The following is a 26,820-nucleotide window of genomic DNA, read 5'->3' as shown; positions in this document are numbered from 1 at the left end:
CTCTGGCTTGCCAAATATTTCTGTTACGCCTGCTTTATCTCTTTAGAGGTCTTCACATACCGAATTCAAACCAACATGACGGATCAGTCCAAGAAGAGACGCGCAGCGGTTAGTGGTCCGGCAGGATCAGACAGGAAGAGACCCCGGCGCACAAAGCCCGAAAACAGCGACTCGGATGAGCCCATTGTGGTAAGTACATCAACCAAGAAGATCTCCCGAATCATTCTGACATGACAACAGCTCAGCCAGATCCCCAGTCACCCACCATCTCCAGCTCGTCCGAGATCCACCCGTTCGGCCGCTCCCGCCCCGGTCCCAGCCCCAGCTGCTCGCCGCGCCGCTCCTACAGTTCCTCCACTGATCTCCACCGGGTCCGTGATCGCAAACTACTCGCCCTGTCTCCGGTGCGTCAAGAAATGGACCGAGGACGACTGGGCCATCTGCCACCGCGACACTGCCCTCGGGAAGTGTCGTTCCTGCAGCCGAGCCGGTGCGGAATGCAGTGCGCTTCCGAATCACTTTTACGGTCCGCTCTCCGCGGCGCAGAAACTCACTGGTGGTGCGCGACGGAGGGCATGTGCTGGGATCAAGAATGCTCTGGAGGCGTATGAGTGCAAGAATGAAGAGGAAACACCTACCAAGGAAAATGCTGGATCTGGATCGTCGAGACAAGAGAGGGACGAGCTGCTAAAGGCGATCCGGTCGTTGAATAAGAATGTGTTTCGGCTGATGAATACTATTCGGGAAGTTCGTGGGATGGAGCTCATCTGTGACGAAGAGATTTGAATTGAACGGAGAGTTGTGAAGATGTCATCGTTTGGCTTTCGTGCACTAGTAATGCTGGGTCCACATTATCACAAGTTTGGTTAGGTTCGGTGTCATCAAGAAGAGAATACAGCCATCAACTATTTACGTAAAATGTCCTTATTATGGACAGTCCTTCTTAGCTGCCATTCGATCCGATTCTATATGGCGGTAGTTGGCCCGTCGTGCATCGTCATTGGCTTCAACATCCACAGCACCCCTGCTGCTTACGAATCACCGCGTCGCATTCCACCCCGAGTTGATTATAAATCATCTCCCAATAACAACTATAAAACTATGCCCACATCAGACATGAGTAAATCACGAGTAGTCCTTTACCTATGCCAACCAACTAATAAGGACGACCATGACTCTCAAATATCTCATCACCGGAGCCACAGGCGGCCTCGGCAAAGAGGTCCTCGCCTACTTCGAAGCCAACCGTCCCTCGTCAGAATACGCAGCCGCCTCGTCGAGGGAATCGAATCGAAAACAATTCGAAGAACGAGGAATTGCCTTTCGCCATGTAGACTACGATGACCCGCGCACGCTGGACGCAGCCTTTCCGGGTGTCGAGAATCTCTTCTTTGTCAGTACCAATGTCTTTGACAATGAGAAGCGCATCAAGCAGCATCGGAATTTCGTGGAGGCTGCCAAGAGAGCGGGTGTCAAACATGTATGTTCTGTGGCATCAACGCAGGCAGTGTAATTGCTAACTTCATAGGTGTGGTACACGTCGCTCGCATTCGGGGGCCTGAAATCCGATTCCAAAGCGGCCATTCAGCAAGCCCATCTCCAGACGGAAGATTTACTCAGAGAGTAAGATACGCTACGACCTTGACGTTCGAAATGTACAGTCCACTAACCAGCTCAGATCGGGAATCACATTCACCTCCATCCGCGAGGGAGTCTACGCTGATGCATTCCCACTGTTCATGAACTGGTATCCCGATACCACCACCGTGTCCCTCCCCGCAGACGGACGCTGCGCTTTCACTCTGCGAAAAGAGCTCGGCGAAGCAAACGCCCGATTGATGCTCCAGGGTGGGCACGAGAACGAGATCGTCCTCCTCGCAGCAGGGGAGACCATCAGTTTCGCCGAGGCAGTGGACGTGATTAACGAGACGACGGGCCGGAACGTCCGATTTCAAATAGTCTCTCCAGAGGAGTATGTGCGCCTGAGCGCAGAGAATGACCAGGGAGGCAAGCCCGCCGAGTTCTTCCAGGCGCTCGTGAGCTGGTATGGGAGTATTGCGCAAGGGGAAATCAGCCACACTGATCCGTTGATGAAGGAGGTGCTGGGCCGGGAGCCCACGACGCCGCGGGAGGCGATTCGGGGGTTTTTGTTGGAGAATCGGGATTATACCTGGCATCAGAATTATGTCAACAAGTAGGTAGCGTTATACATAATCGCTCAATTGACATCGAGGCAGTCAGTCTCGCCCATCTTCGCGCCCATGCTGGAGGTCTCTGCTCATCAACATGATGGATGGAGCGGTAGAGAGGAACAAGAGATATATACGGTCAATATGTTGTTCGGGTCGCTTTCAACTTCAGTGATTGACTAAAGGTCTCTCGAGATGCTGTACACCCACACAATCATCATCACTGTCGACTCCTCGATGTCGTGGTGGTGGATGGGCGGATACTGGTTCAGAACGGGGAGCTGTTGACCATGGACGAGGCAGAGATTGTGCTCGAGGCACAGCAACGCAGTCGGGGGTTGCTAACTCGGGCCGGCTTGACGGAGCGTGTGCAGCCTCGCTGGCCGGTGGAGTAGCTACGTCAGGCATTGTCATGAAGATTGATCGAGAAATGTTCATGATAGCATTGAAGATATGACTGCATAAGGCTAAAGACTTGGCTTCACCCACAAGGTCTGGGAGTTACAATACGCCGTCAACCCATTCAGTCCCCATTCCGTGCCAATCCCGCTGGTCTTGTGTCCCCCAAACGGCGCCTTGGGCGACACGTCAAAGTGCGAGTTGATCCACACGCTCCCCGACTCGAGCTGATCCGCTATGCGACGCGCTCGCGTCATATCCTTGCTCCATACTGATGCCCCCAGCCCTGTGTCGGTGCCATTCGCCCGCGCAATGACATCGTCCTCATCCGACCACTTCAGCATCGGCAGGATCGGTGCAAACGGCTCTTCCTGCACGACCCGGGCCGACTCGGGAGGGTTATCGACGATGGTCGGGGGGACGAAGTAGCCCGCCGAGTCCTGGATGGTTCCGCCGAGGGCGGTCTTGAGACCTTCTGTGGACAGGCTCTGCCAGAGATCCTTGGCCTTATCGTACTGCATGCTGTTCTGCACGGGGCCGAAGAAGACGTCGGGCTCGGTGCCGTCGCCCACCTTGAGCGATCCCACAAACGCCACAAACTTCTCCCGGAACTCGTCGTAGATCTTCTCGTGCACGTACAGCCTCTTGACCATCATGCAGATCTGGCTTGAGCAGAGGAAGGAGAGGATCCCGATCTGCGACCGTCAGGAGTGTGCATCAGCTACAAACGAGGTACATACCTTTGGAATGACCGCATCGATATTGACATCGTCACAGATGATGGCCGGGTCGTTCCCTCCCAGCTCCAGCGTCACCCGCTTCAGGGTCTTCGCACAACTCGCCATGACGCGCTTCCCCGTGAGTATTGAGCCGGTGAAGCTGATCTTGTCGATGCTCGGGTGCTCCGTGATCATAGGGCCGAGGTCGTCGCCTCCGCTCAATGCCTGCACCACACCGGGCGGGAAGCACTGCGCCGCCAGCTCGGCAAGCTTCAGACCGCAGTACGGCGTAAACGGGGAGGGTTTGACGATCACGGTGTTCCCCGTGTACACGGCGGGGACGATCTTGCCGACGGCCAGCAGGACGGGGAAGTTCCACGGCACGATGGCCCCGCAGACGCCGATGGGGGTGTACCGCTGGATGATCTTGTGTTCGTCTGTGTCCTCAATGACCGTTTCGGGAACTTCGATAGTGGGGATGGTTCGAGCCCACTGCACGGCCATTCCGACCTCGACGGTGGACTGGCTGAGCGGCTTGCCTTGTTCCTGCGTCATGAGCCGAGCCAGTGCGTCCTTGTTTGCTTCGATCTTGTCGGCAAAGGCGTTGAGGGCGGTGCGACGCTCGTCGAACGAGGTCTTGGACCATTTTCGGAACGCTTGGCGAGCGGCATCAACAGCGCGATCGAGATCTTGTTGAGTCGAAACGGGAACCTCGGGGTTGGGTTGTTTGTTTGCAGGGTTGATGCCGTGACGGGTTTGCGAGGTGGCGGTCAACTCGTTGTTGATCACATTGTGGAAGGTCTGAACTTGTTAGCGGACAACTACTGAGGGGTGAGAACGAGTACCGTAAAGTCCAAGGACATGATGATGGATTGATGCGTTGATAGAGTAGTAGAATGGATTGGAAGGGCGAAACTATTCTCGGGCCGGAAGATGAGCCTTAAGTACGTTGCTCAGCAAGAGTTGTCCCCTCATTCAGCCCTCGCCTAGCCCATCGTCAATCATGCACTAGTTTTCTGAGCGATTAGTTTAGGGTATTCCATACTGTTGTGGCATAGTCGGCGATAGTATCTTTGATGCTGTGCGGGGCAATCCAATCGGTGTTGAGGCCGGCAATCCGACCAGCTACGGATGTTAATGACGGGAGTTGATCTCGAAGAATTCGAATAATAAGGTTCTCAAATCATGAATTCATGATTAATTGAATATGTATGAAAAAGCAGTTGTGTGCTGCCTCATGCGGTTGACAACTCCACATAATCCATGGCGGGGCAGTCATAGTATAGTGTAGGTGGGGTTTTTGTTTCTGTTCAATATGTGCCATGTAGTTGTACCACTACATTGAGATCCTGCAGGAAAGAACTTGAGTAAATGTGCCTTTGCCTGCGAGACGGCTGCATAAGAAATGAGTAAAAGCGTTGAGGGTATGATTGAGAATAAGGTGGTTCTTGACTATTTTCTTTAACAGGGACACCATCTATACATCATACAATCTTGTGCGATTTATACATGTTAGACAGCAAGTGGTGTCTCGCCTCTCATGGCACATCTGATTGGCAACATTTCAACATCCTCTGAGTCTAACAAAGATCGACATCGAAAGAGGGGTTTCTCAGTCAGCACTTGCACGAGTCCCTATTATCTTACCCTTAATGAGTGTTTATGCAGTTAAATTATAAGCTAAAATCTGACGTGATCTTAAAGAATGCTGCATGTCGCCTGGTAGTGCAAGAGGGGTAGATATCAGACTGCGCTGGCGGGGATGGTCCAGTTTTATACAACATAAATAAGCATCTATCGTGGCATGAACTTTCCGTTTTTCGACCAGGAGACGATTACATTAAACGTCGCACGACACCATGGTCGACTTCACCCTCTCCAACTCCGAACAGCAAACAAGAGCGGCAGCACGCAGCTTTGCAGCTGCCCACTTAGCCGGCGCTCAAGCAATATATTCTGAGCTCTCAACCCCCGAAGAGCGATTTCAGAGTCTCCGGCCTATCTATGCGGCCGCAGTCAAGGCGAATCTCATCAAGGCCCAGGTGCCGGCCCAGATCGGGGGCAGCAGTACTAATTTGGTCGAGGCTGCGATCCTAGTAGAGGAGTTCTACGCCGTCGAGGCATCCGCTTCATTAACCATTTTCGGAACTGGACTGGGCTTGACTCCTGTCGCGCTGGCTTATCGGCCGTCAATTCAGAAATTCTTGGATCCCTTCCTTGCAAGCGAGGAGGCACCGCTTGCTTCGTTGGTGTTTTCGGAGCCTGCCGGCGTGGTATGCATTCCGCCCGTCTTTCAGGCTCTTGTATGATTATGTTGATCACGTCTTAGGCAAATTGGCTGGAACCTGGAGCGCCTGGATTGCAAACAACAGCACGCCGGGAGGGAGATGAGTGGGTTCTGAACGGTGAAAAGATATGGGCGACCAACTCCGCAGGCTGGGACTTTCGAGGCGCCGATCTGAGCTGCGTGGTGTGTCGATGCGTTGATGAGGACGTGGTTGCGCGGGCTGCCTGTCCTCAGGACCTCATCATGATTCTGCTGGTTACTCGCCAGGATATCCAGAGAAACGGACCGGACTGCTTCCAGGTCCTCAAACATGTCGAGACGGCGGGGCACAAAGCTACCTCAGGGCCCCATATCAGGGTAGGTTTGGTTCTTTCCTCTACATTACGAATGACACTGAAGAGAAAGTACACGAACCTCCGAGTCCCAGTCGAAAACGTGCTCTGCGCGCCAGGCACCGGTGCTCCCATCGTGCTACACTCCTTTGAGATCTCGGGTTCGTATTGTCCACCTCAGGAGAGATCCAGCTGACATCCACAGCAATGCTCGTAGGAGCAATGGGTGTCGGGATCCAACGAGCCGTATTCGATGCGACCCTGGCCTTCTCTCATGATACACGCGGTGGCACCGTCCCCATCGCCCAACGTCAGTCCGTCGCGGACCTCCTGATCAATATCAAAATGCGGACAGAGACATCGCGGTATCTGACGTGGAAAGCAGCGCACTGTTTGACCCAGGGTCCTGGTGAGCATGCGCAGCGCCGGGAGCATGCGCTCCTGGCCAAGGTACATTGCTCCGATGCAGCGGTGCAGTCGTGTCTAGACGCGATCAATGCGGTGGGAGTGTACGTATTTCAAACTTGATCTCGTCTGCACAGACTAACGCTGCTTGAAGGTCGGCGTATAACCTTGAAACGCCATTTGCTTCCCTCCTCGCTACTGCGCTTGTTCTGCCTATTTTTGACGGAGGGAATGTGGGGATCCGCAGACGGGCACTGCAGGATCTATTCCTTGAAGAAGGATATCAGCCGTGGGGGACGACGTTCGGATTCGATAACTAGTAGATCATTGCATGTGACGGTATGCTTTTTGCATATGGCTCTTCTTCGGTCTTTCACTATCTTATTATGTCGCAGCCACGGCCCTGTACTGCAGCTATGGGAACTACGAAGTCAGGTTGAAAGAGGAAATTGATATCATTTTATCGACCAGCAATCTTAATTTAAGCATCTCAGTGAACCAAGCAGAGTCAATCTTCTTCTGACACTAAGAACAACCAAGCAAGTATACTGATGTGTCCGTTCCTCTGTCATGATGACTTCATTCCTCTTCTTCCTTTCCAGACTTCGGGGTGAATGCCCTCTGTACCATTGATTATTCTGCTCCAGCCCATTGTAAGCTCTGGTACCGTCTCGTAACTCAGGAAAGATGAGTACCATCCGAAATAACAGACCAACAAGGCGATTTCGGGAAGCCTTGAAGCAAGGTACGTCCATGCCGTCCCTTATCCAATGCCCTAACATGGATACCAGGGAAATGCCTCATCGGACCCGGGGTCTTTGATGGGATCTCAACACGTGTTGCAAGCCAGATCGGGTTCGACTTTCTGTACCTGGCCGGCAGCGGTGCCACAGGCTCGTACTGCGGCGAACCAGACCTGTCTGTCATGACCCAGACAGAGTTCTTCCAGCTGGGGCGGATGCTCGCGCTGCATACAGATACAGCGCTACCTATCATCGCCGATGCGGACACCGGTTTCGGCGGACCGCTCAACATTTCTCGCACCGTGCGACTGTACGAGCACGCGGGAATTGCGGGCCTCCACATCGAGGACCAGGTATGACAGGTCCCACAATCTCATGTACGTTGTCCGTATTGACTGCAACCCACATCAGGTCTTTCCCAAGCGGTGTGGCCAGCTCCAAGGCAAAGACGTCGTGGACCTGGAAGTCTTCATTGAGCGCGTTCGCAGCGCGGTCGAGGCACGCCAGGATCCGGACTTTGTCATCATCGCGCGGACTGATGCGCGGCAAGCTAAGAAGTTTGGCGGTGCAAATGGCGGGTCTGAGGCCTTCCATGATGGAATCAAGCGGCTCAAGGCTGCTGTAACTGCTGGGGGCGATATGGTCTTTATGGAATCCCCGCGCACCGAGGACGAGTCTCGGACCCTGGTCAAGGAGATGGGAGATGTGCTCATTCTGATCAATGTCCTTCCAAATGTAAAGTCTCGAATGAGAGAATGTACAGCGGTGTGCTGACAGATGGCATGCAGGGCCTCACTCCCAACTTGAATATATCAGAGTGCAATCGGCTTGGCTTTCGGGCGGCGATCTACCCGTGTACCTGGTTTATTCCTGCGATGCTGACCATGCAAAGGCCGTATGGTGCTCTGAAAGCCACGGGAACGGACCTTGAAGCGTGCAAGGGCCAGACGATCAAAGATTTCTTCGACCAGGTTGGGTTGAGCGAGGCGTGGGAGTTTGATGCTAGAATTAGCAATTCTAGCGAGAAGCAAACTGGAGGAAAAGCAGCTCAGGAGGAGAGTTGAAGGTCGTCCTAATAATGCATATCCAATTGAGTGGCAGACCTAGACATCTTTTGTTCACCCGATCCCCAGTCTCCTTTCTCTCGAGCGTATCACCAGCATAGTCGCTTTGGTCCCGATAATGGGAGTCCATATTTTCAGCGGAATGACAAATGAAATTGCCGCAGTTGAATATTAGTGATGGTCATGGTGACTCTAATTAATCTTCGGTCGAGTATAGCGCCGGCACTGACAAAAGCGGACGAATAGAAAGTCTCCGATGCTACTCGCGTCGATTATCAATCTTTACCAATCCTCGACTCTCCTTCGTCAGTGATTACTCCGTTCTATCATTGAGAATATAAGTTCACCACACGCGTACTCCCGTATTCCTCAGTTTGTGCGACATCTTCGAGCCATCACCTGTCCACCTCTCGACAATCAGTGCTTGTACAACCCGACAATTATCTCCCGCCATGGAATATAACATTCTTATCACCGGTGGCTCAGGCTACCTGGGAGGCACGCTCTTGAACCAGTTAGAAAGCGCAGACCTCCCCAAATACCACAAACTGTTTGCATTCGTGCGATCAGACGCCCAGGCCGAGGCAGTGAAGCAGTACTTCGCCGAACCCCTGCAATTTGATATGCAGGACGACACCAGTGTGCGCGACATCATCTTGCAAAACAGAATAAATGTCGTCTTCTTTCTGGTCGATGCAATCAAGTCGAGCAGTCAGGAGTCCTTTATCAAAGCGTTGGCGGAACTGCGCAAGACGACTGGACAGGATGTGCATTTTCTTCATGCAAGTTCTCCTCCTTGGGTATCTTACTTGCCAGCTGCTGACTCTTATTGCGAGATCCAGACCAGTGGAGCGAAGGCGTTCTCGAACCATGCTGGTGCTCCAATTGATCATCTCCTTTTCGACGATGACCCCAACTTATACGAGATTCAGAAGTCTCAGCGGTCCTCGCTCCCGCTCATGCAACAGGTTAGTCTGACAATCTATCAGCTTTTCTCAATCTCACCACGTCTTAGGGCGTGGAAACAAACAATCGAATTATAGAGCTGAGCGAATCTCTCGGTGTGAAAAGTTACATATTCTCCCCCTGCGTGGTTTGTAAGTTATTGCGCCTTAGCATGCAGAGCCAGGAACTGACCATCAGCACAGATGGTAAAGGAGAAGGATTCGGGAACAAGGTGTCGATCCAAACAGCTGCTATCGTGAGAGCAGCCAGAGCAACTAGGAGAGTGTACAATCCGAATGAACGAGACGATTGGGTGAGTAATCTCCCACGCAATGGCATCCAGAACTAATCTCCCGGTGACAGGCTTGGCCGGTCTGCCATTTGCTTGACAACACCATGTTGTACGTCGAGATACTGCGGAAGATACTGTCATCTGAGGATATCCCCCACGGTCGAAATGGTTACTACCTCCCGGCGAGCGGTCGGGTTAGATGGAAAGACGTTTACGCATCCATTGCCACGGCACTTTTCAAAAGAGGCCTCCTCGAGGACAGTGCTGTCCATTCGGCCAACGATGATATTCTAGGTGCTATGGCTGGCGCGCTCGACTCACCGAAAGAAATGGTCGCGGTCCAAATTGGTGGCGAGTATGTGAATCCCTTCCCGGGCCAAAGGCAACAAGAGTAACTCGTTTTCCCACAGATGTCTTTTGGAAGCAAGAAATGGCCTCAAAATTGGCTGGAAGCCGGTGTTCCCTCCCGAGCATATTCTCGATGTCCTCGATCAAGAAGTCGATCTCGTTCTTTCCGACGATGCTCAGCAGTCTCACGGAGAAGCACGCTGAGGACATCATCAATTAAGCAAACGATGTCGGATTGGCAATCAGTATGGATTTTGGTCCTTATGATGTATGTTATAGTCGCAGGGATATGTGTGTTTGTCGTCTTAATCTTCCTCGTGAGATTTCTTGCATACCACGCAAGCTATACATCATATTGCCATTGGTAGGGAAATAGCTCCTCCAAAGACGCTTATTTGATGTATCTAAATAAGGTTCATTTCCTGCTTCTCAACCTGAGCTTGAATAACATAAACTCTCAGTTAATGTCAAAGAGTCACTTGATCAAGACATCCTTGTAGAAGCCCTCCCTCTGCGCTATTAATGGACCTCTCATTGCAACTTGCAGCGACTCAGGTTGATATAATGAAGCAGCTTCTCTCTTTTGCTACATTTACATATCCAACTTTTCTACTGTCTAGTCATGGGTGGTTCCGACAATTTACGTAATGTGTTGTGTCCCATCTTGAATGGCGCCAAAGGTGTCAGAGACGGTAAGCGGCGAGTCCTGGATAATTCCCAACCCAATTCATACAGATTCATACAGACGATATAGGGCAGATAACTAAAGTTCATAAGGAGTGCCAGATCCTTCCTACGACGTGTTGGTAAAGTTGGTTCGTCTCAGGATATGGATGATTAATAAGCGATTCGAGTAGCCGAAGTGACAGCAGCAGTATGAGTCACAGATATTCAATAGTTAGTTAATATGGAACGGGAGGTTAAACTCGGTTCTTGTATATAGTCAATCACATGATTATTAAATATAAAGTCCCGGACGAAATTTCAATCGGTTTACTTCCTGCTTAGTGACTCTGTTGCGTCTGCAGAGACCAATTGGAGGAGCAATTGTATATACCTGTCCCAGCCCGACAAATTACGAGATCAATGTCTTCATATGATGTCCTTGTCACCGGCTCAGCAGGCCACCTCGGCACTGCTCTCATGCTCTCGCTTCCTTCACTCGGCTTCACGCCTTTTGGCATTGATATCCTGCCTTCCTCCACCACCACAAGTGTAGGATCTATTACGGATCGAGCTTTCATCGCCTCCATCTTGAAGACCCACCCCATCAAGCACGTCCTCCACGCTGCAACATTACACAAGCCACACATCTGCAGCCATAAAAATGAGGACTTTGTCTCAACGAATATTCTCGGAACGCTAGTCCTCCTCGAAGAATCAGCCAAATATACCCACCAGATCGAGAGCTTCATCTTCTTCAGCACGACCAGCACATTCGGCATGGCACTCAGTCCCGAGCCGGGATTCCCCGCCGCATGGATCGACGAAACCGTCGTCCCGGAACCCAAAAACATCTACGGCGTGACAAAGGTCGCAGCGGAGGATCTCTGCGCCCTGATCCAGAAGCAGAGCGGCATGCCGGTGCTGGTCCTCCGCACGAGCCGCTTTTTCCCTGAGGAGGACGACGACGAGGGACGCCGCGCGGCCATGGGCGACGAGAATCTGAAGGTTTTGGAGCTGGCGTATCGCAGATGCGATCTTGAGGATATTGTGCGGGCGTCGGTCTGCGCGATGAAGAAAGCCAGGGATATTCGCTGGGGGAAGTACATCATCAGCGCGCCGCCGCTCTTCAGGAATGATGCGCACACGCTCGACAGGCTTAACCGTAACCCCGCAGAGGTGTTTAACGAGATGTGTCCGGGATTAGATGCCGTGTTTGAGAAGAAGGGGTGGAAGCATCTGCCGCGGATTGACCGGGTGTACGATTCGAGCAAGGCGATGAGGGAGCTGGGATGGGAGCCACAGTATACATTTGAAGAGACGGTGGAGAGGTTGGCAATGGGCAAAGAGTGGAGGAGTGAATTGACGGCGAAGGTAGGCAGGAAAGGGTACCATGCTGTGAGCACTGGGGTGTATACAAAGCGATAGATTTATATCAGAAGTAGAGGTCATCACATCATACTACCTCTTTTCCAGAAAGGACGAGCAATGATAGGTTGGATTGGACTGCATCGTTTGTTGATTGGTGAGGTTGAGAAGGGAGGCGGATATCCGAGTTAGACACCACTCGTTAGCTGTCAGAAATGGTATATTGAGATCCTATAGCTACGTTATGAGCAGAAGTTGATATTGGATCTAACACCGAGGCTGAACGCTGGATTGTTTACTGTCAGGCGGTGGATGCATGGACCGGTCCCAGCCCTTCACATAGCCTTTCAAGTGTTCTCTGGTACATATTCTCCGAATCCACAGACTGGACTTGCATCCAAACATTAGCATTCTAACCAAGATTCACAGGAAGAATATCAGCTCGGTGCCCTGGTAGGGCTGCCAATAGTTACGTCACCCGAACCCGGGAATTGCCACCCCCGGCCAAACAGTGGGCCCACATATACATATCATATACATATACCCTGGCTATATGCCAGCTTTGATGATAGAACCTGGGAGTTTACCTGCTCGTATTAAACGGCAGCTGTCATTATGCCGAAAACTAGCCTGTCTCGTGTCATATCTCCAAAGGGTCGGGTGCGGTTCGTCTCCTTGAGAACCTACCCCCGTCCCAACGCTATACTGGCGCTTCCTCGGAAGTCCCAAAGACTTGGTGTGCAGAAGCCGCAGAGTAATACATGGCCGAGAGGGTTTCAGACTGGACAGACGCGAAATATGCCTGTCCAAGAAACAACAAAAAATGATGCCAAATTTCCGCAACCGCCACCAGAGAAAGACTCAACGTCGACTCGACCAGTAGTTGTGGACGCGAATGGGAAAAAGTATTACAGCCTCAAGAACTACAGGGAGGGACCGAACCCGGAGAGCGGCGAGCTGGGTAAGGAGTATAATTCGGACGATGTAAGGACTCACAACAGGGATGTGGACGATAGGCATAAGAAGGATTGATAGTCAACATGCTTTATGTTTATGTACTACTGGTATTTCTTCTCATGTATCATATTTGGTTTATTGCGGGAAATCCGTATAGACAGTTTGTATGTGTTACTCACAAAATTGAATTGATAGGGCCCAGGGGGGCCCTGTCCGAGTATACATGGGGTTCCAGTTGCCACCTAAATCCTATATTGCGATTTTCGCATAGAATGCTACAAGGAGAAGCATCAAAAGTCGCATTTGCATTCCACTAGCCTTTTCTTATACTACGTCTCTCTAGTTCTGCAACGCGCCCCGAAAGCAGTAGCAGCCGCTTCTGTAGCATCTACGACTATAGTCAGCTTATCCTGCGTAATAAACAGCTGGTAGCTTTCCAGCCGACATGACACACTGCTGCTGGTAACGATTGATTTATATAACCTTCTCCAGCTGTGGAAGGAGCTTTGTACAAGACAGTGGTATACTCACCATAAGATTGAGATTCTGCGGCACCCTATATTTCGCCATGATGTATCGGTATGCAGATGTACCGCCAACGATGGCTCCAATTGCAAACGCACTTAGGCTTATTTATCGTGTAATGTCAGCCAACAAGCAGGTAGAAAAGGGTCTCGACTGTGCCAACCTGTATGTTCTCGTCACAGACATAACTTATTCAGTATTCAAAACTTTGTCTTTGCAAGTACGGAAGGACATTGCCGAGTTATTGAATGCCAAATCTGTGCGGATTATCAATGAATGCCGACTACTCAGGAGAGATAACTATATACTGTTGGGGATGTGGCCTGACCCAGAGGCGAGATGTGATATCGAACCAGAAGTGTATAACTCTACCACGGTTACTCGGAAACAAATTTGGCACCGGATTGTTTTGCCAGGGAGCTTTCTGAGCTCCTTGTGATCCAGAGGCCTGTGCTAACTCTAATATAAGAGTCATGTGTCAATGCTCACCTCAAAAAACAAATATGATGGAACGCAACAATGCATTTGTTGATCGGGCCGGTTTATGCTGGTCACAAGACGCACAGTGTCCATCAGTGCAGTGGCCCTTAGACAACTCTCGGTACTGCAACAGAAAGGTTATATACCATGAGCCCATGACGGTTTGTAGACCCGTGGGTCGGTATCTGCCTATGAGACCAAGCAGATTCTACCTTACTAAGTCTGCAGCTTAAGGTGGAACGAAATGAGGCAACCTATCCGCTTCCTTTCCTTATATATGATGTGCCTTAATTATTGGAACCATCGAGGCATTTTCAGGAGAATGTACACCAGACCAAATTTCATAGGCAGAAAGCCGGAGAATTAGGTCAGAAGTGAAGCAGTGAGTGCGCCCTGCTTTTTGAACTACAGTCTACAGCATGTACTAGTCACCAACTTGAGCCGGAGATGGGCACATTTAGAGGAGATATTCTTCCTTACGAGGTACCTACCGTTTCATTATCCTTGATTCTCTCTGTATATGCCAGGTGTCCGACAGTCACCTTTCCCTCTCAAAGAAGCAGGGCGAATATTGTTGGGATTAGTATATTTGATGTGGCATTGTTCACTTTCCTTACCTCATCATCGAAGTCTATAAACAGACTACCCGGTGAGAAGCAGGTCCCATGGCCCGTGAGATCTCCCCCAAAAAGAGACTGAATTGATACCTTTAGAGAGCTCACTTAAGGGATGGTACTCTTTGCCAGATCCCAAGCATAGTCTTACTCATCAAAGTCTTCAGTCACAATCCCATACTGTTGGGACGATGCCGCAATCTGGGTATGGTGGTCCTCTGCGGAGTGCGATGTCAGCGTAACTATGACGCACAGCCAGCGCTACTGGATGTTTTCGGCGCAAGTGCCACAAATACAGCTATCTGCTGTCCATACTTTATTTGTAACCCACATTCCTATCAAGTTCTGTTCATAAAAGATACAATAATGGACGTAGATTGGCGGATGCGGACCCCGCACCGTACCACAAAAACAGAAGAAGACTTCCGTCATCGATTCCGCATCCATCCAATCCGTATATAGTGCTCGTTCCCTTCCTGAGCAGAGTCATTTCTCTTCTGAGCGTGTAAATTCTCTATTGCATTGTAGCTTGACTATTTGAAACTCTGTGTCAATCACTATCTACCTATCAAATCGATATGGCATCTACAACAGGACAACAATTCCTCGACATTGAAATTAAAGATGACATGAAGTATGACATCCGAATCGAAAATGCTCATATAGAAAGGTATCTACTTCCCAGTCTGCCTGAACCATCAGTGACTAGCAGTTTGGTCTGACATTGCGTAGCGGCGAGTTTTATAGGGAGGGTGATCAGAATGATACCCTAACCACCGACGACATTGAAGACATGATTATTCGCCATAACGGCGGGTTGCGGCATGTCTGTTCCTGTGGCGAAGAAAAAGGCTTCAAAGGGCTGCAAGGCACAATTGACCTCATCGACGACGTAAAGGATGCCAGAATCTGCACCCTAGCATGGAATGCTCCTATGGAGCCCGGAAAAAGGAATATGTTCATGCTGCGTGATCAGGACCCACGATACAATGTCGATGTTGGAAAGTGGAATGAATCTGGTATCATGGGCAAGGTTCCAGTTACCATCAGGGATGAGTAGGATGTCTGGGATGTGTAGCAGGATGCTTTGTCATTGTGTTGGCTTTTTTTCCTACATACGAAACTCACATATGAAGCTTTCATACAATGGAGGCCCGAAATGTTAATACCCTCTTCGATGAGCCAGTCTAATCTAATTCGCTGTTCCACGACCTCTGCGGTCTAGATGCGCTGGCTCAGAGGTGAATTCGACAGTGTAGATCGGTCATCCGATGGTAGAGGCTGTTAAATCTCCTTCGTTTCCTTTGCTCTGCACCAGACGATATCCTAAATAAACAGATTTTCGTGCCACGGTGTGGAACGGAGGTTTGCTGCTTTCACGGTGCCTCGTTTATGAGGACGGGATGACGAAGCATGTCATATGATCATTGATAAATCAATAGATTGTCCAACTACTAATATCTGGACTCTGAAGACCTCGGAAATATACTGAGTGCGCTGAGGCCGAATGTAAGATGGAGCAAATTGGAGCGCTGAGCAATACGTCACAGAAGTCAAATCAAAAAGGCAACGAAAACGCTTAATTAACATATGTACGGCTATATCTCCTGACCCGGATGCTGGGTCTTAAATCAAGGGAAACCCCTCGTAAGTTGCGACGAGTCCAACCAATCCTGCAGAGATAGTCTGGTGCCTATATATGCCGGGCTCTACCCAAAATCAAGTTGGAATAATAGAGTCCCTATCCACCCAGCCTGCCTTTAGTTCCTCAAGTTCGTTACTTCTCAATTTGGCCTGGACTTGAAGATTCTCAATTCTTTGGAGACATCTTCGCAGAATAGTCATCCTGTAGGCATCTTTCCACTTTCCGCGAAAAGATAGTCTCTGGCGCAGCTGCCCGCCAGGTGGTTGCATGAGGTTCTCTAGCGCAATGAATCGATTCGCTAACTCTGACTGGTGAATCTCTGGCAAGCGTATACACCTCTTACTGTGCTTATCGAACCTGTAGACCCGTGATAATTTTGATCTCGATGAATAAGCCTCGTCCTGATGCTTTCGGAGCCCTCTGTGGTCCATCAATGCTGACCTTTGGACCACTCAGGCTATACCGGAAGAATAAGGGAGTCTCAGCGTGAGAGAATAATATTGGCCGATCCTTTAACGTGCCATGCTGTAACTGAATTATGAGCGCAGAAGCTACCAGTTTGGGAGGCGTTTTGTAACCTATAGGTTCTTTATATAGACAGGTCGACCAATTGATCCAGATAATCACGCTACTGCTGCTTGGTAGGTAGATCACTCCACCTTATCGATTGATCGTCAGGAGATTTTGTGGCCCAGGCTTCGCTCGATACCAGAGGCACCCGAAATGTCCTTCTACCCTCAACATTAACAAAAAGACACTAAACTAGATCTGCTTAGTGCCCAGCAGGTGGGTACTGAAGTTAAATGGAAGTTTTCGTATCAAACCTATACTTGTGACCGAAGACTTGGGTAATCCATACGTCACGCTGAGGAGATTAGCCTATACACTGCATTCCTAGATCGACATATTTGACCCTTAAATCTTATGTACAGTCAAGACATTCACTGGCAATCTGATAAGGAAGATATGGTATGGAAGATGGTGGATTGAATCGAATAATTCATTTGACCATCAGTAATACCCAAGTTTGCCTGCAGAGGCTGCGAAGTCGTCATTATTTGTTAAAAATACTTGGTCTAACAGCCTGCGGGTTAATTATAATTGCTCTGCTATGCTCGCTTCGCTTGCTCCGCTGCGCAATGAACGCCCTCTGGGGTCCGGATCTGCGAACCAGCTTTGGCATGGTTAATAATGCTGGCGCGAGAGCCTGGGATCACTAATTGCCTGTCTGCTCACTGCTCAGCGTTGTTTGGTACAGGTTATATAGACTATTCTGGAATTACAGGGTGGCAGAATCACCAAGTATATAGTGACCATGGCCCCACGCCCTCGTTTTATAGAGAGATTAGAAAATAGAGTAAGTTGGAAGATGGCTGAGAAGCACGTGGGAAAATAGTATGCAGCACAGGATGAGATTTGTTAATTCAACCACAAAAATGTCAAGCCGCCTGATCTATGGCCAAGAACCACTTTACTGACACTGGTACCCGCACATGTCGCCCGAAAGTCTGGTGGAAGCCAGATCAAGCGCTGCCCGCTGCGAATTACCCATTTCTTATCTATGAATATTTCATTCTCTGGCCATTCAATGGAGAAGTTGCAAGCGTCGTAGTCCAAAATCAAACCGCGGTCAGTTTTGAGGCAGCTGTTATCTGGGAATGACAAAGTAGTTCCTAGTATGTCAAGATGATGTTTATGCTTCTCAGCACAGGAGGCTACGTAGAGCCGGATGGTCCCGTCTTCAGAAGCTGACGCGACTGTCTGCCCGTCAGGTGAGAAGGGCACGGTCCAGACTGAGTCTCGATAGCCCTCAAGGGCCTGCTTCTCAGAACTGGAGGCTGCGTCCTAAAGCTGGATGGTCTTATTAGTGGAATTGGACGCGACCATCTGCCTGTCAGGTGAGAAGGCCATGGTGTTAACAGAGCTCTGATGGCCCTTAAGGACTTGTATACATGGATCCCAGGACTCTTGCATTAAATATATCTGTTTTATGAAGTTAAACCGCTGATTCTAATAAAGTCTCTTACTTAAGCTTTTTCAAGGATAGAAGACAAGGGCAGTACGATATGCTTGTAGGGGTGCCTCTTGTATTATTAAAGCATTGGCATTTGCAAATCTTTTGGCCTCTTTAAAGATGGCCTGATGCTGGCTCCAACGAGCTGAAAGCTTTCTGAGACTTAAGATCCCGCGCTGGAGCTTGCTGATAAGGCCAAGACTTTCCAACCAGTGGAGGAGACGTTGCTTAATGAAATCTGCTACTTGGTTATCCCATGCTTCAGGCCTTTCCGGCCGTATTAAATTAAGAAAATGGTCTAACCAATATGTGCAACTGTATCACAAGTCAAACAGCGGGTCAGCTGTGGTCGAAGAGTTGCTATCTCAGAGACTGGAGCTCCTGGATTATTAATGCTGTAAAACTTTAGAAGTCTTTATCTTCACAGGACTTTTAAATTCGATTGGCCCAAGATTAGAAGGCTATAAAATTCATGCATCTTGGATTTTTTGATAGCATGATATTCCTATCTCAGAAGATATTCTGAAGTTCACGTCTGCATGCACTGATGATTGAGATAATTCATGTAGTAAAACCTAGGTAAATGCGAATGCATCTTCGGCTTTTATATGTAACTTAGAATGGTTGATCGTAGTCGTCCCTATCGTCGTCGCCCCTTTTGTCGTCGTCGCTATCGTCGCTATCGTCATCGTCGGAAGAAACCCCACCATTCTGAATCTTTCGCTTTTCTCTCTCCAGCCATTCATTTGGATATGTCACTCGATATTCCTCCGGAGATTCCTTTCGAAGCTTTCTCTGTTCTCTTTTTGCAGCTTCCTCTGGATACATCTCTCGATATGACTCTGGACTGTTCTTTCGAAGCTCTCTCTTTAGAGCTTCCTGTGGAAAAAGCCTTCGATATGACGCTGGGTCTTTCTTTCGAAGTTCCTTTCGGGCTTTCTTCTCTTCCCTCTCCTTCTCTCGGGCCTTCCTTTCCTGTTCCTGTTTAGCCTTGCGTCTCTTCGCCTGTTCCTCTTCGGCTGCTTTAATAAGAGCTGTATAATAGTCCTTCTCCTCCCCAGTAACTTCATAGCCATTCCACCATTCGGCGTATTCACGCAGGTTATCATAGGAACAGTATGCATCCCACCAAAAGGGCCTAAGTACCATGAACCTGGCATCTGAGTCGCGCGACTTTACATCAATTCCGGACGGCCAAAAATGGTTTTTCCGACTGGGGTCGGGATTCTTGGGGGGATGGTCCTCGAGGTAACCCGAGTAATATCCTCCGGTTTTCAGGAAGAACATATCATTATTCTGGTTGATAGCTAGACACCAGCCCGTGAGCTCATCGCCACTTTGGCCCGAGGGCGCAAATGCATTCCCTAAGCCAAGTCAGCTTTGTGCTATATTCTATGGTTAATTGCCCACTTACAAAGGTAGTAAATCCCATCGCCAAGGGGTCCAAGTTCCTTGCGAAGCGCCACAAGGTCTGCCTCCCCCATTTGATAACTGTCCGTCATTTTGAGGAATGTATAAGCTTGTATAGATGAAGAAATAAGTTAAGGCTGGGCGAAGTGCTCTGTATAACTTTGACGATATACGGAGAGGGATGTTTATGCAAGTTTAAAAAGGGGGGGTGAGGCCTTATTATTTATATTCTGTTTAAGTTAGCCTGGGGTATTATGCCCCGCTACCTACCTACATCAAAACAATGAATTTTCAGTGGAGCGAAAATGCTTTCAGCTGAACTCTCGATTGTTTTCAGCTGGCGTTGATAAACGCCAGATCCCCCCACGATCAGCGGTGGGGGGGAAGAGTGATGATCAGAAGCTACTTCTCGATGGTGGTCCAAATACGTCGGTAGTTATTGGCAAAACGGTTAGTCAAATTGCGCTGAGTATGATAATCCACTAAGACGACAATGGCAGTGTCATCAGCTCTCACCTGATGATGGTGGGCAATCTTTCGTCGTGGAACCTTTTCTAGCTTCTTCAGAAGGTTCTCGGGGCACCCTCCTGTTCTTCTGATTGCCATGATTGATGGTGCGTGATATCTGAAAATTCTATTGGATGACAATATTATCAGCACTCCATCGATACCCTGGACGGCGGACGAATGACAAATTGAGCTGAACGTGCCGCTACTGATCAGCATCTTCAGATGAGAAACGTGGAGCATCCCAACAACTCACTTGCATCCATAAGTGGGCCTATAAGATGTAGAACCCGGAAGTACGGTACCGCAAGCCTCTGTTGGAAGATCCCGATGGAAAGGAATGGGCCCTACCAAGGCTTCGTGAGATACTCACCAACCACTGAACTGAGTTCCATGCCTTGAATTATCAATTTCCTCCTTCACTTTCAAAGTCCACGATCTTGCGCAATCCATTGATGCCCAAAAGCGCAAGCCCCGAGCCCCACTGGTTCACTGGCTCGCTAAGATCAAGTATGTCCACCCGTCCCGCGTTGTGGAGTCCGTCTCCATTTCCGCCATATAAGTAGGTTTGCCCGGTGATCAATGTTCAGGTTCATAGCGCCAAATAGCCATACTCCTTTCTGCCCATTGTAGTGGATCTCTTCCTTTTGCTCTCTAGTTGTGCTGAGTGCTGGGTCGATATTAACCTACCAGGCGGGGAGACTTTGCTTAGCCCATTGGTCTGTGTCAGCTGGTCATGGCGCTGGGGGGAAAATGTCGTTGAAAATCAATCAGCCATTGTCTCAAGATATATAATGGTAGGTTATGAGACGCGACGGACGTAATCTTCTTGGAGTCGACTTAGAACCTATCCAATGACGCTTGATGCGGTAGCAAAATACAAAAGGAGATGATTCGTTCAACTGACTCGTGCATTTGGATCAGCACATGCAGTAGGTCGCTCTGACCTATTCAACAAATGAGGCAGCAAAGCCAACTCCGCTCCTTCAGCCAAGCAGCAAGCCTCAAGTTCAATAAGCTTCATAAACACTCACTCATTGAAATACATTCTTTGTTATTGCCTCAAGGAATTTTCTTCTCAAAATACAGGCGTTATCCGGAAGGGATAGTTCCCAAGACACTATTTCCCAAGCTCGACTACAGCTCGACTTCTTTCATACAGTCACCTCTATCATAAAGAAACTATAAGGTCCTAGGCCTTGGGGGTTGTTGTGAATAGTGTGAAAGGGTGTAATACACCTAGTAATAAAAGATACAATATCGCGAGAGTCGGATTTCACGAGTTAAGGATTGTTAATAGATTAACACTGAAGTTCTGTCTGTGCCCTGGGTATCCGAATCTGAGATACAAGCCAGTTTTATATTTTCTCAGCGGACCACTCTGGATTTTGGTCGTCTCTCAGCCGTAAATTGGTATTTCATACTGAAAGACTTCTCTGTCACCATCACATGGACTCACTCTACTAGAAATCTTACTATCCGGCCCCAGTCTAAAGGAGTCAGAGAAACCTTTAGATACTTTGGTAGGGTTTTGTTTATAGTTCCCTGCGCGGTGTGGGTGGATATAAGCCAAAGCAGGAATTCACAAGTCCCCACTTTACGATCTGAAAGAGTGCGCGATCTCTTGTGTCGTGCAGCCAGTTCAGCCCCCGCTGCTCATAGACTATGTGCTTTCAGCTTTCTGTTGAGAGCTGACCGGGTTGGCCTGAGACGCCCCAGTCTTGGAGCCGTCAAGTCAGTGTTGGTATGGACGTCTCGTCCTTGTATTCCGCGACAGCCTCCACCCTGTGGCCTCCTTTGCAGCCTTATCTACGATTTCATTGCCCTCAATTCCCTGACGGCCCGAGATCCAGCGTATGACCACATGGACTCCTCGTGTCCGAAGTTTATCCTATTCCTTGGCAATCATGCTGATGGCTTGCTGCCCTGTGGCTTGGGGTCCATCTATCGCCTGGATGGCGGCCTGGCTGTCTGAGAAGATCGTCACCTCCCGGCCGCCCTGGAGTCGACCAATCTCCACCGCCATGTGAATACCCACGAACTCCGCCAGGAAGACACTTGCTTCGGCCTTCCGGCCCAGAACATCTGCTGTGTTTTCTTTGGACTGTGTTGGATAGCCGCGGCTCCGACTTTCTCGTTGACTGCGCTCCCGTCGATGTAGAAGATGAGTCCGTTATTTCGCCTTGTTACTGCAGCCAGTAGAGGAAGTCACCAATGAGATCATTCTTGGAAACAACAAAGGTTGTCTGCTACGACCACGTCTTCAAGAACTATTTTACCAGCTAGTCGGTACCAATCACCATGGAGCGCACGATAAGTGTGGACGAGAAACGTACTCGCTAACATACTTCGTCAGGGCCAGCAGGGACAAGGTTGTAACATTCATTCCGAAGAAAAGGGTACAACGTAATCTAATCCAGCGTGAGCTCCCTATGTATGGGAAAACCCCGCATCCTATAATGGAGATCAGCTCGAGGAATTGCTTCCTGCGCAGAGACGAGATGACCCAGATGGGTCCATTCTCCTCGACAGGATAACCATATAGTCACGTGACAACACAAAGCGTTTGTGATCTGTGTCACTGTGTGGAAGATCACGTGCTACGGCAGTCTCATCTTGCGATGCCGAATTCACTCAATTTGAGAGAAATCCGCCAGGTCGCTTACACCAGCGATGAACCCCTTTAGAGCTCCATCTCGACTCGATGGAGCTTGGCACAAGATCGGTCTTGCGTCGGCGTTTCCGGACCTCGATATCGATTATGATGGACGACGGATCACAGCGAAGTGCAAAGCTTTTCGGATCCCGAACTCCAACCCAAACGGGAGTCAAGAGGCCAGGTGTCCAGTGGAAGCGGACATTGACCTACCAGGCGACTTGAAGGATCAGGTCCTTGTGTTCAAGTATAAGGGAAAATTTCATGCCATTGATCACGTGAGTGAGACGGAGACAGATACGCAGAATCACGCTGACTGGTCCAGCAATGCCCTCACTCGTCGTTCCCACTGTCACAGGGGAGCCTCTTTGACATTGAAGACTTTGGCGTCGTGCTCAGCGCCGGTATCACCTGTCCCAAGCACGGCTGGTCCTTTGACCTCTTCTCTGGACAGTCGGACCGTGGCAACTACAAGCTCAAGGTTTGGGAGGTGCAGCTGCGTGACCCTCCCGCAACGACTGATGGGGCTTCTGGGGATACCGACAGGGAAGTGTGGGTAAGGCGGAAGCAACGAATCGGCTAGGTGAATGTTTCAGACCCGAGTAGGATCGACCTGAGCATTGCGTATCTCCTACTGGTCTCCCTCCTGCAATTAACTCGACGCGAACAGCAGTGTCATGCATCTATCGCAGGAAAGAACTGCTGCTCTTGCTATTTGCGCTTTTACTGAAAGGTTACCTGTCGTGAAGAGCACCTTGGCCATTGTCATATATTTACAGTCTGTGGCAATCCCGCGCATGTCATTCCACATCACACCGTGCATGCCACTAGTGCTACTCTTCTGTGGCTGTATGAGTAGGTAGTCGTGGCTGCACCGTCTCACTCACAGGAAAACTGACTGGATAGAGATGATGGAGGAATGAGTATATCCAAGCACTGACTTAAGCGCTCGTGTAACCATATATATTAGGTGCCAAGGACGACGAAGAACATAGGGAAAGACTCTTGCATTTTATCACTAGCTCCAGAATAAGAGAGCACCGTCCTGGATTGATTTGCTGCCTACTGTGCTTGGATCAACGAACTGGACTCGTAGGACTCCGGGCAGGATCTAGAGCAGGACCTATGAGCCGAGAAGCTCTCCTGGAATGATGGGCCTCCTTGGACCAGAGCTCTCGCAATATCAGTATTTGCATCTTCTTTTCACTGTTGCAAATTCATGCAACTTGTATCTGCCTGTGCGCAATTTTAGTGGTGGAGAATGCAGTTTGGCTCTGATGGATCCGCACAATTTCGTCGAATATATACAGAGTAACCGTTGGCGACGGCAAAAAGACCATGGTTGTGTGTTTGGCGTTTACTTTCAGAAGCATGGACCCCCGAGGATGAACTGGGGAAGACAGTCATAGCCGAGAACTTTTCGCATTGTCGATCTGTCCCAGGCAGTTACAAAACGCTATGTATGATGGCCCGGCGATCGATCGAGAACTACTTGTACCCTGAGGAAGAACGAATCCTCTGCATCCCAGGGGATTCGTTGCCAAGCTGACGGCCCGAGTCATCAAAAGAGCAACCATCTCATGATTCAGAACTCGGAAAGACTGTTGTCAATAATGATGCGCTACTTGCCTGGTTCGCTCGCATCGTCCTATCGGTCGCCAACCCGTCAGAGAGCCGACCACTGGTGGTCATGGACTCTTTCGACGTCCGCCCATACTCTCTCCCCTCCACCATGGCCTGTGTATTCAACACTGGCTTGTAGTCTTTGCAATATCTCTCTCTAATCTTACATTTCTTGGCCTAACATGTCAACTGGTCAGCAATAGGATATTAATGGATCCAGACAGCTGCATTGAAGCAGGACATTGTACCAGGTTACATCATCAAGGCATACGGTTCTCTCAACCGCAACGGCAGCTGCCATCCATTCGTATATTTAAGTCGAGCATGATAAGCAACAAGTCCCAGGGATTATCACACAGACTATAGGATCCTGGAGTCGACTGCTCTGGCCATTCCTGATATGTTAATGATGCAAAATATCCATGCACATAATAATGTGATTAATAGCATGTTTAGCACTCATAAAAAACATCAAGGAAGCTGCCATGAACAAACCTAAGGTCCAAATCACTCTCTCATGGTATTTGGACCTCCTATTGAAATACAACACCCCTCCTGCTCTTACCAACACTATTTTAGTACGTCCAAGGGCATTAATGGGCCACCAACGTCATCCTATTCCGTGCCGATGAGAAGTAAAAGAGGGAGGCAACGCACAGAACACAGGACGCATGAGTTAATGGGAAAAATTTCTCCCCAGAATTCAACCCAGTCAACCAAGAAAGGGATTGAAAAAGGGCAGTTAAGGATGGTTATGACTGTTATCAGCTCAAGCAGCGAAGACGGAGTATATACGGCCCCTATGAACCGAGAAGCACCGTAACACATATCGTCTTACACAACTTCCTATGCTGCAGTTTTCGGCACTGCCGCCTCTCGAAGGCGACTAAGTCAGATTGAGCGAGTCTCAGCCCGGTCTGCGCCAACCGAGACAAGAAACCAGATTCAGGCAGTGACGCTTCATGCGGAGGCCGCCTCGCATGGAGCTTACTAGGAAAAGAGGAGAAAGAACAACATACAACAGCATAACGGCCGGGATTCGCTGGTGGTCAGCCACCCAACAAGTAACAGGCGCCGAATTAGGCCAAACAAAATACTCCATAGTTTGTTGGCGATGTCCTAAGTAGTGTAGCTATGCTAAATATGGCAGCGACTCCCTCGTCGGGGCCTTGGGGGCCGGGCGGGGCGTACGGGACCCCGCAGCGGCGCCTGGAGGCTGGGGCCGACAAGTTCTTTGTTTCAGATAGTGGGGGTACGCCAAGTTGATGAGGTCACTGCATCCCTACTTTTGGATTTGTAGTATAAAAAGTATCTTGCCCGTTCTCACTGCTACCTGTCACGCCAAATATCACCCTGGAAGACACGAAATAAATTCCTTACCATGACACGCACCTTGCTATTTTGTGTTGCGGAGGAGGCCAAGCCTGTAAGTCCATCTGTGATTGATCAGGGACACGTTGTTGGCAGTCTGTCGGACTGGGCTGGATAGTTTCAACCGTATATTAGTAACAGAACGATGCTGACTTTGGTTATTAGTTCATACCTAAGGCCATGCGCGAATTTAGTACAGAGAAGGACGCCCCTCCGCTGTACTATCTTGTTGAATCGAATATCTGCCCGGACAAGCGAGAGGGGTTCAGAATTGAAATACAAGACGGCGAGACTTTCGATTCGGATTTCATCAACGCTTCTAAAGAGCAATGCCAAAATTGGGCACTAGACAAGTGGTACCAAGCTAAAGTTAAATTTATTGAGCCGAATGTCATTGCTATCGCAGATGAGCGAAGCGCTCGAGACGGGACTCTACTTATGAGCTTCTACTACCCGGAAGTCAGCCCGGACGAGCCTACTTTCGAATTTGACGGATGGGGACCTCTCCCTCCGAGGGCCAACGCCTGGTACGACTTCAGAATTGATCATCGTGCAGCTGACGAGTTCCATGGCTCTCTTATGTGGGCCTCACGGGAGTCTGCCTATCCGATCTACTTTGGATGCCCAGAGAAATTTACGGATGAGACTGGCGTCTTCGACGTGTTCAAAGCGGTGAAATGTATGAATGGTGAAGACAGTGAAGCGGACGAATAGAGCTCTAGCACCTTTCCTGATACACCAACTTGTAACGTTTGTGATTCCAGTACGATGAATGCATTGCATTATCCTTCAAATTATTCTCGATAGTCACTTGTACCGTTCGCTTGTTATTTCTACACAGTTTGCTAGGCGCACAGCACGTAGATACCATGACCTTAGAGGGTCAGCTACATGATACACGTTATCACTCTGAATTTGACATATCCTGCACGCTGCGAAGGACAGAAGTGTCAAGCAGTCCTACAGTTCCTACTACGGATGTGGCCCCCAACTGTTGGAGCCCGCAAATGCAGAAACCCGTCGGCCAGCTCAAGCATAAAGGAACTCGAATCAGAAAGGGGCAAGTTAACACCTTATACAACAGAGGTTCAGGATTCGAGGTCTGTACCAGTCCACCTAGTCAGTAGTGGCCAACGAACTTCGGTGGCGCACTTGCGTTCCCGGTGGCTATATATTGGAAGAAGGAAATCAGGTGCATAAATATTTGAGGATCACAGTTTTGAAGCTTCATCTTATACCTTTGTGTCAAGGATTATTGAGATTA

General features: G+C 49.5%; 12 protein-coding genes across 12 annotated transcripts; 9 read left to right on the top strand and 3 right to left on the bottom strand.

The window, feature by feature from the left end:
- Positions 1–75: 75 nt before the first annotated feature.
- Positions 76–786, top strand: ALT_4891 (uncharacterized protein; the record flags this gene model as incomplete). Its single annotated transcript, XM_033562909.2, has 2 exons — positions 76–189; positions 241–786. The coding sequence occupies 2 exons, from the start codon at positions 76–78 to the stop codon at positions 784–786; spliced, it is 660 nt and encodes a 219-aa protein (XP_033418800.2).
- Positions 787–1,171: 385 nt separating this feature from the next.
- ALT_4890 (SDR family oxidoreductase) lies at positions 1,172–2,584 on the top strand (the record flags this gene model as incomplete). Its single annotated transcript, XM_089599824.1, has 5 exons — positions 1,172–1,480; positions 1,529–1,623; positions 1,679–2,194; positions 2,238–2,301; positions 2,375–2,584. 5 exons carry the CDS (start codon positions 1,172–1,174, stop codon positions 2,582–2,584), a joined length of 1,194 nt encoding a protein of 397 aa, XP_089455701.1.
- A 72-nt stretch (positions 2,585–2,656) lies between these two features.
- Positions 2,657–4,170, bottom strand: ALT_4889 (aldehyde dehydrogenase family protein; the record flags this gene model as incomplete). Its single annotated transcript, XM_033562907.2, has 3 exons — positions 2,657–3,283; positions 3,329–4,108; positions 4,153–4,170. 3 exons carry the CDS (start codon positions 4,168–4,170, stop codon positions 2,657–2,659), a joined length of 1,425 nt encoding a protein of 474 aa, XP_033418798.2.
- Positions 4,171–5,166: 996 nt separating this feature from the next.
- On the top strand, positions 5,167–6,651 carry ALT_4888 (acyl-CoA dehydrogenase family protein; the record flags this gene model as incomplete). The annotated part of the gene is made up of 5 exons (XM_089599823.1): positions 5,167–5,580; positions 5,637–5,951; positions 6,000–6,087; positions 6,144–6,435; positions 6,486–6,651. 5 exons carry the CDS (start codon positions 5,167–5,169, stop codon positions 6,649–6,651), a joined length of 1,275 nt encoding a protein of 424 aa, XP_089455700.1.
- A 367-nt stretch (positions 6,652–7,018) lies between these two features.
- On the top strand, positions 7,019–8,138 carry ALT_4887 (isocitrate lyase/PEP mutase family protein; the record flags this gene model as incomplete). The annotated part of the gene is made up of 4 exons (XM_089599822.1): positions 7,019–7,076; positions 7,123–7,427; positions 7,486–7,809; positions 7,863–8,138. The coding sequence occupies 4 exons, from the start codon at positions 7,019–7,021 to the stop codon at positions 8,136–8,138; spliced, it is 963 nt and encodes a 320-aa protein (XP_089455699.1).
- A 452-nt stretch (positions 8,139–8,590) lies between these two features.
- On the top strand, positions 8,591–9,927 carry ALT_4886 (uncharacterized protein; the record flags this gene model as incomplete). The annotated part of the gene is made up of 5 exons (XM_089599821.1): positions 8,591–9,106; positions 9,154–9,235; positions 9,287–9,396; positions 9,447–9,730; positions 9,786–9,927. 5 exons carry the CDS (start codon positions 8,591–8,593, stop codon positions 9,925–9,927), a joined length of 1,134 nt encoding a protein of 377 aa, XP_089455698.1.
- Positions 9,928–10,809: 882 nt separating this feature from the next.
- Positions 10,810–11,814, top strand: ALT_4885 (NAD-dependent epimerase/dehydratase family protein; the record flags this gene model as incomplete). Its single annotated transcript, XM_033562903.2, has 1 exon — positions 10,810–11,814. The coding sequence occupies one exon, from the start codon at positions 10,810–10,812 to the stop codon at positions 11,812–11,814; it is 1,005 nt and encodes a 334-aa protein (XP_033418794.2).
- Positions 11,815–14,908: 3,094 nt separating this feature from the next.
- Positions 14,909–15,390, top strand: ALT_4884 (aegerolysin family protein; the record flags this gene model as incomplete). The annotated part of the gene is made up of 2 exons (XM_033562901.2): positions 14,909–15,000; positions 15,063–15,390. The coding sequence occupies 2 exons, from the start codon at positions 14,909–14,911 to the stop codon at positions 15,388–15,390; spliced, it is 420 nt and encodes a 139-aa protein (XP_033418792.1).
- A 3,214-nt stretch (positions 15,391–18,604) lies between these two features.
- ALT_4883 (uncharacterized protein) lies at positions 18,605–19,491 on the bottom strand (the record flags this gene model as incomplete). The annotated part of the gene is made up of 2 exons (XM_033562900.2): positions 18,605–19,353; positions 19,404–19,491. The coding sequence occupies 2 exons, from the start codon at positions 19,489–19,491 to the stop codon at positions 18,605–18,607; spliced, it is 837 nt and encodes a 278-aa protein (XP_033418791.2).
- A 2,306-nt stretch (positions 19,492–21,797) lies between these two features.
- Positions 21,798–22,292, bottom strand: ALT_4882 (uncharacterized protein; the record flags this gene model as incomplete). Its single annotated transcript, XM_089599820.1, has 2 exons — positions 21,798–22,047; positions 22,243–22,292. 2 exons carry the CDS (start codon positions 22,290–22,292, stop codon positions 21,798–21,800), a joined length of 300 nt encoding a protein of 99 aa, XP_089455697.1.
- A 287-nt stretch (positions 22,293–22,579) lies between these two features.
- ALT_4881 (Rieske (2Fe-2S) protein) lies at positions 22,580–23,145 on the top strand (the record flags this gene model as incomplete). Its single annotated transcript, XM_033562898.2, has 2 exons — positions 22,580–22,840; positions 22,888–23,145. The coding sequence occupies 2 exons, from the start codon at positions 22,580–22,582 to the stop codon at positions 23,143–23,145; spliced, it is 519 nt and encodes a 172-aa protein (XP_033418789.2).
- Positions 23,146–25,566: 2,421 nt separating this feature from the next.
- ALT_4880 (uncharacterized protein) lies at positions 25,567–26,270 on the top strand (the record flags this gene model as incomplete). The annotated part of the gene is made up of 2 exons (XM_033562897.2): positions 25,567–25,611; positions 25,722–26,270. The coding sequence occupies 2 exons, from the start codon at positions 25,567–25,569 to the stop codon at positions 26,268–26,270; spliced, it is 594 nt and encodes a 197-aa protein (XP_033418788.2).
- Positions 26,271–26,820: the final 550 nt, after the last annotated feature.

Source organism: Aspergillus lentulus (assembly GCF_001445615.1).
Source record: "Aspergillus lentulus DNA, contig: Alt09, strain: IFM 54703, whole genome shotgun sequence".
NCBI lineage: Eukaryota > Fungi > Ascomycota > Eurotiomycetes > Eurotiales > Aspergillaceae > Aspergillus > Aspergillus lentulus.
Note: the sequence above shows the minus strand (reverse complement) of the source record. Positions and strands in the feature narration are given on the sequence as shown.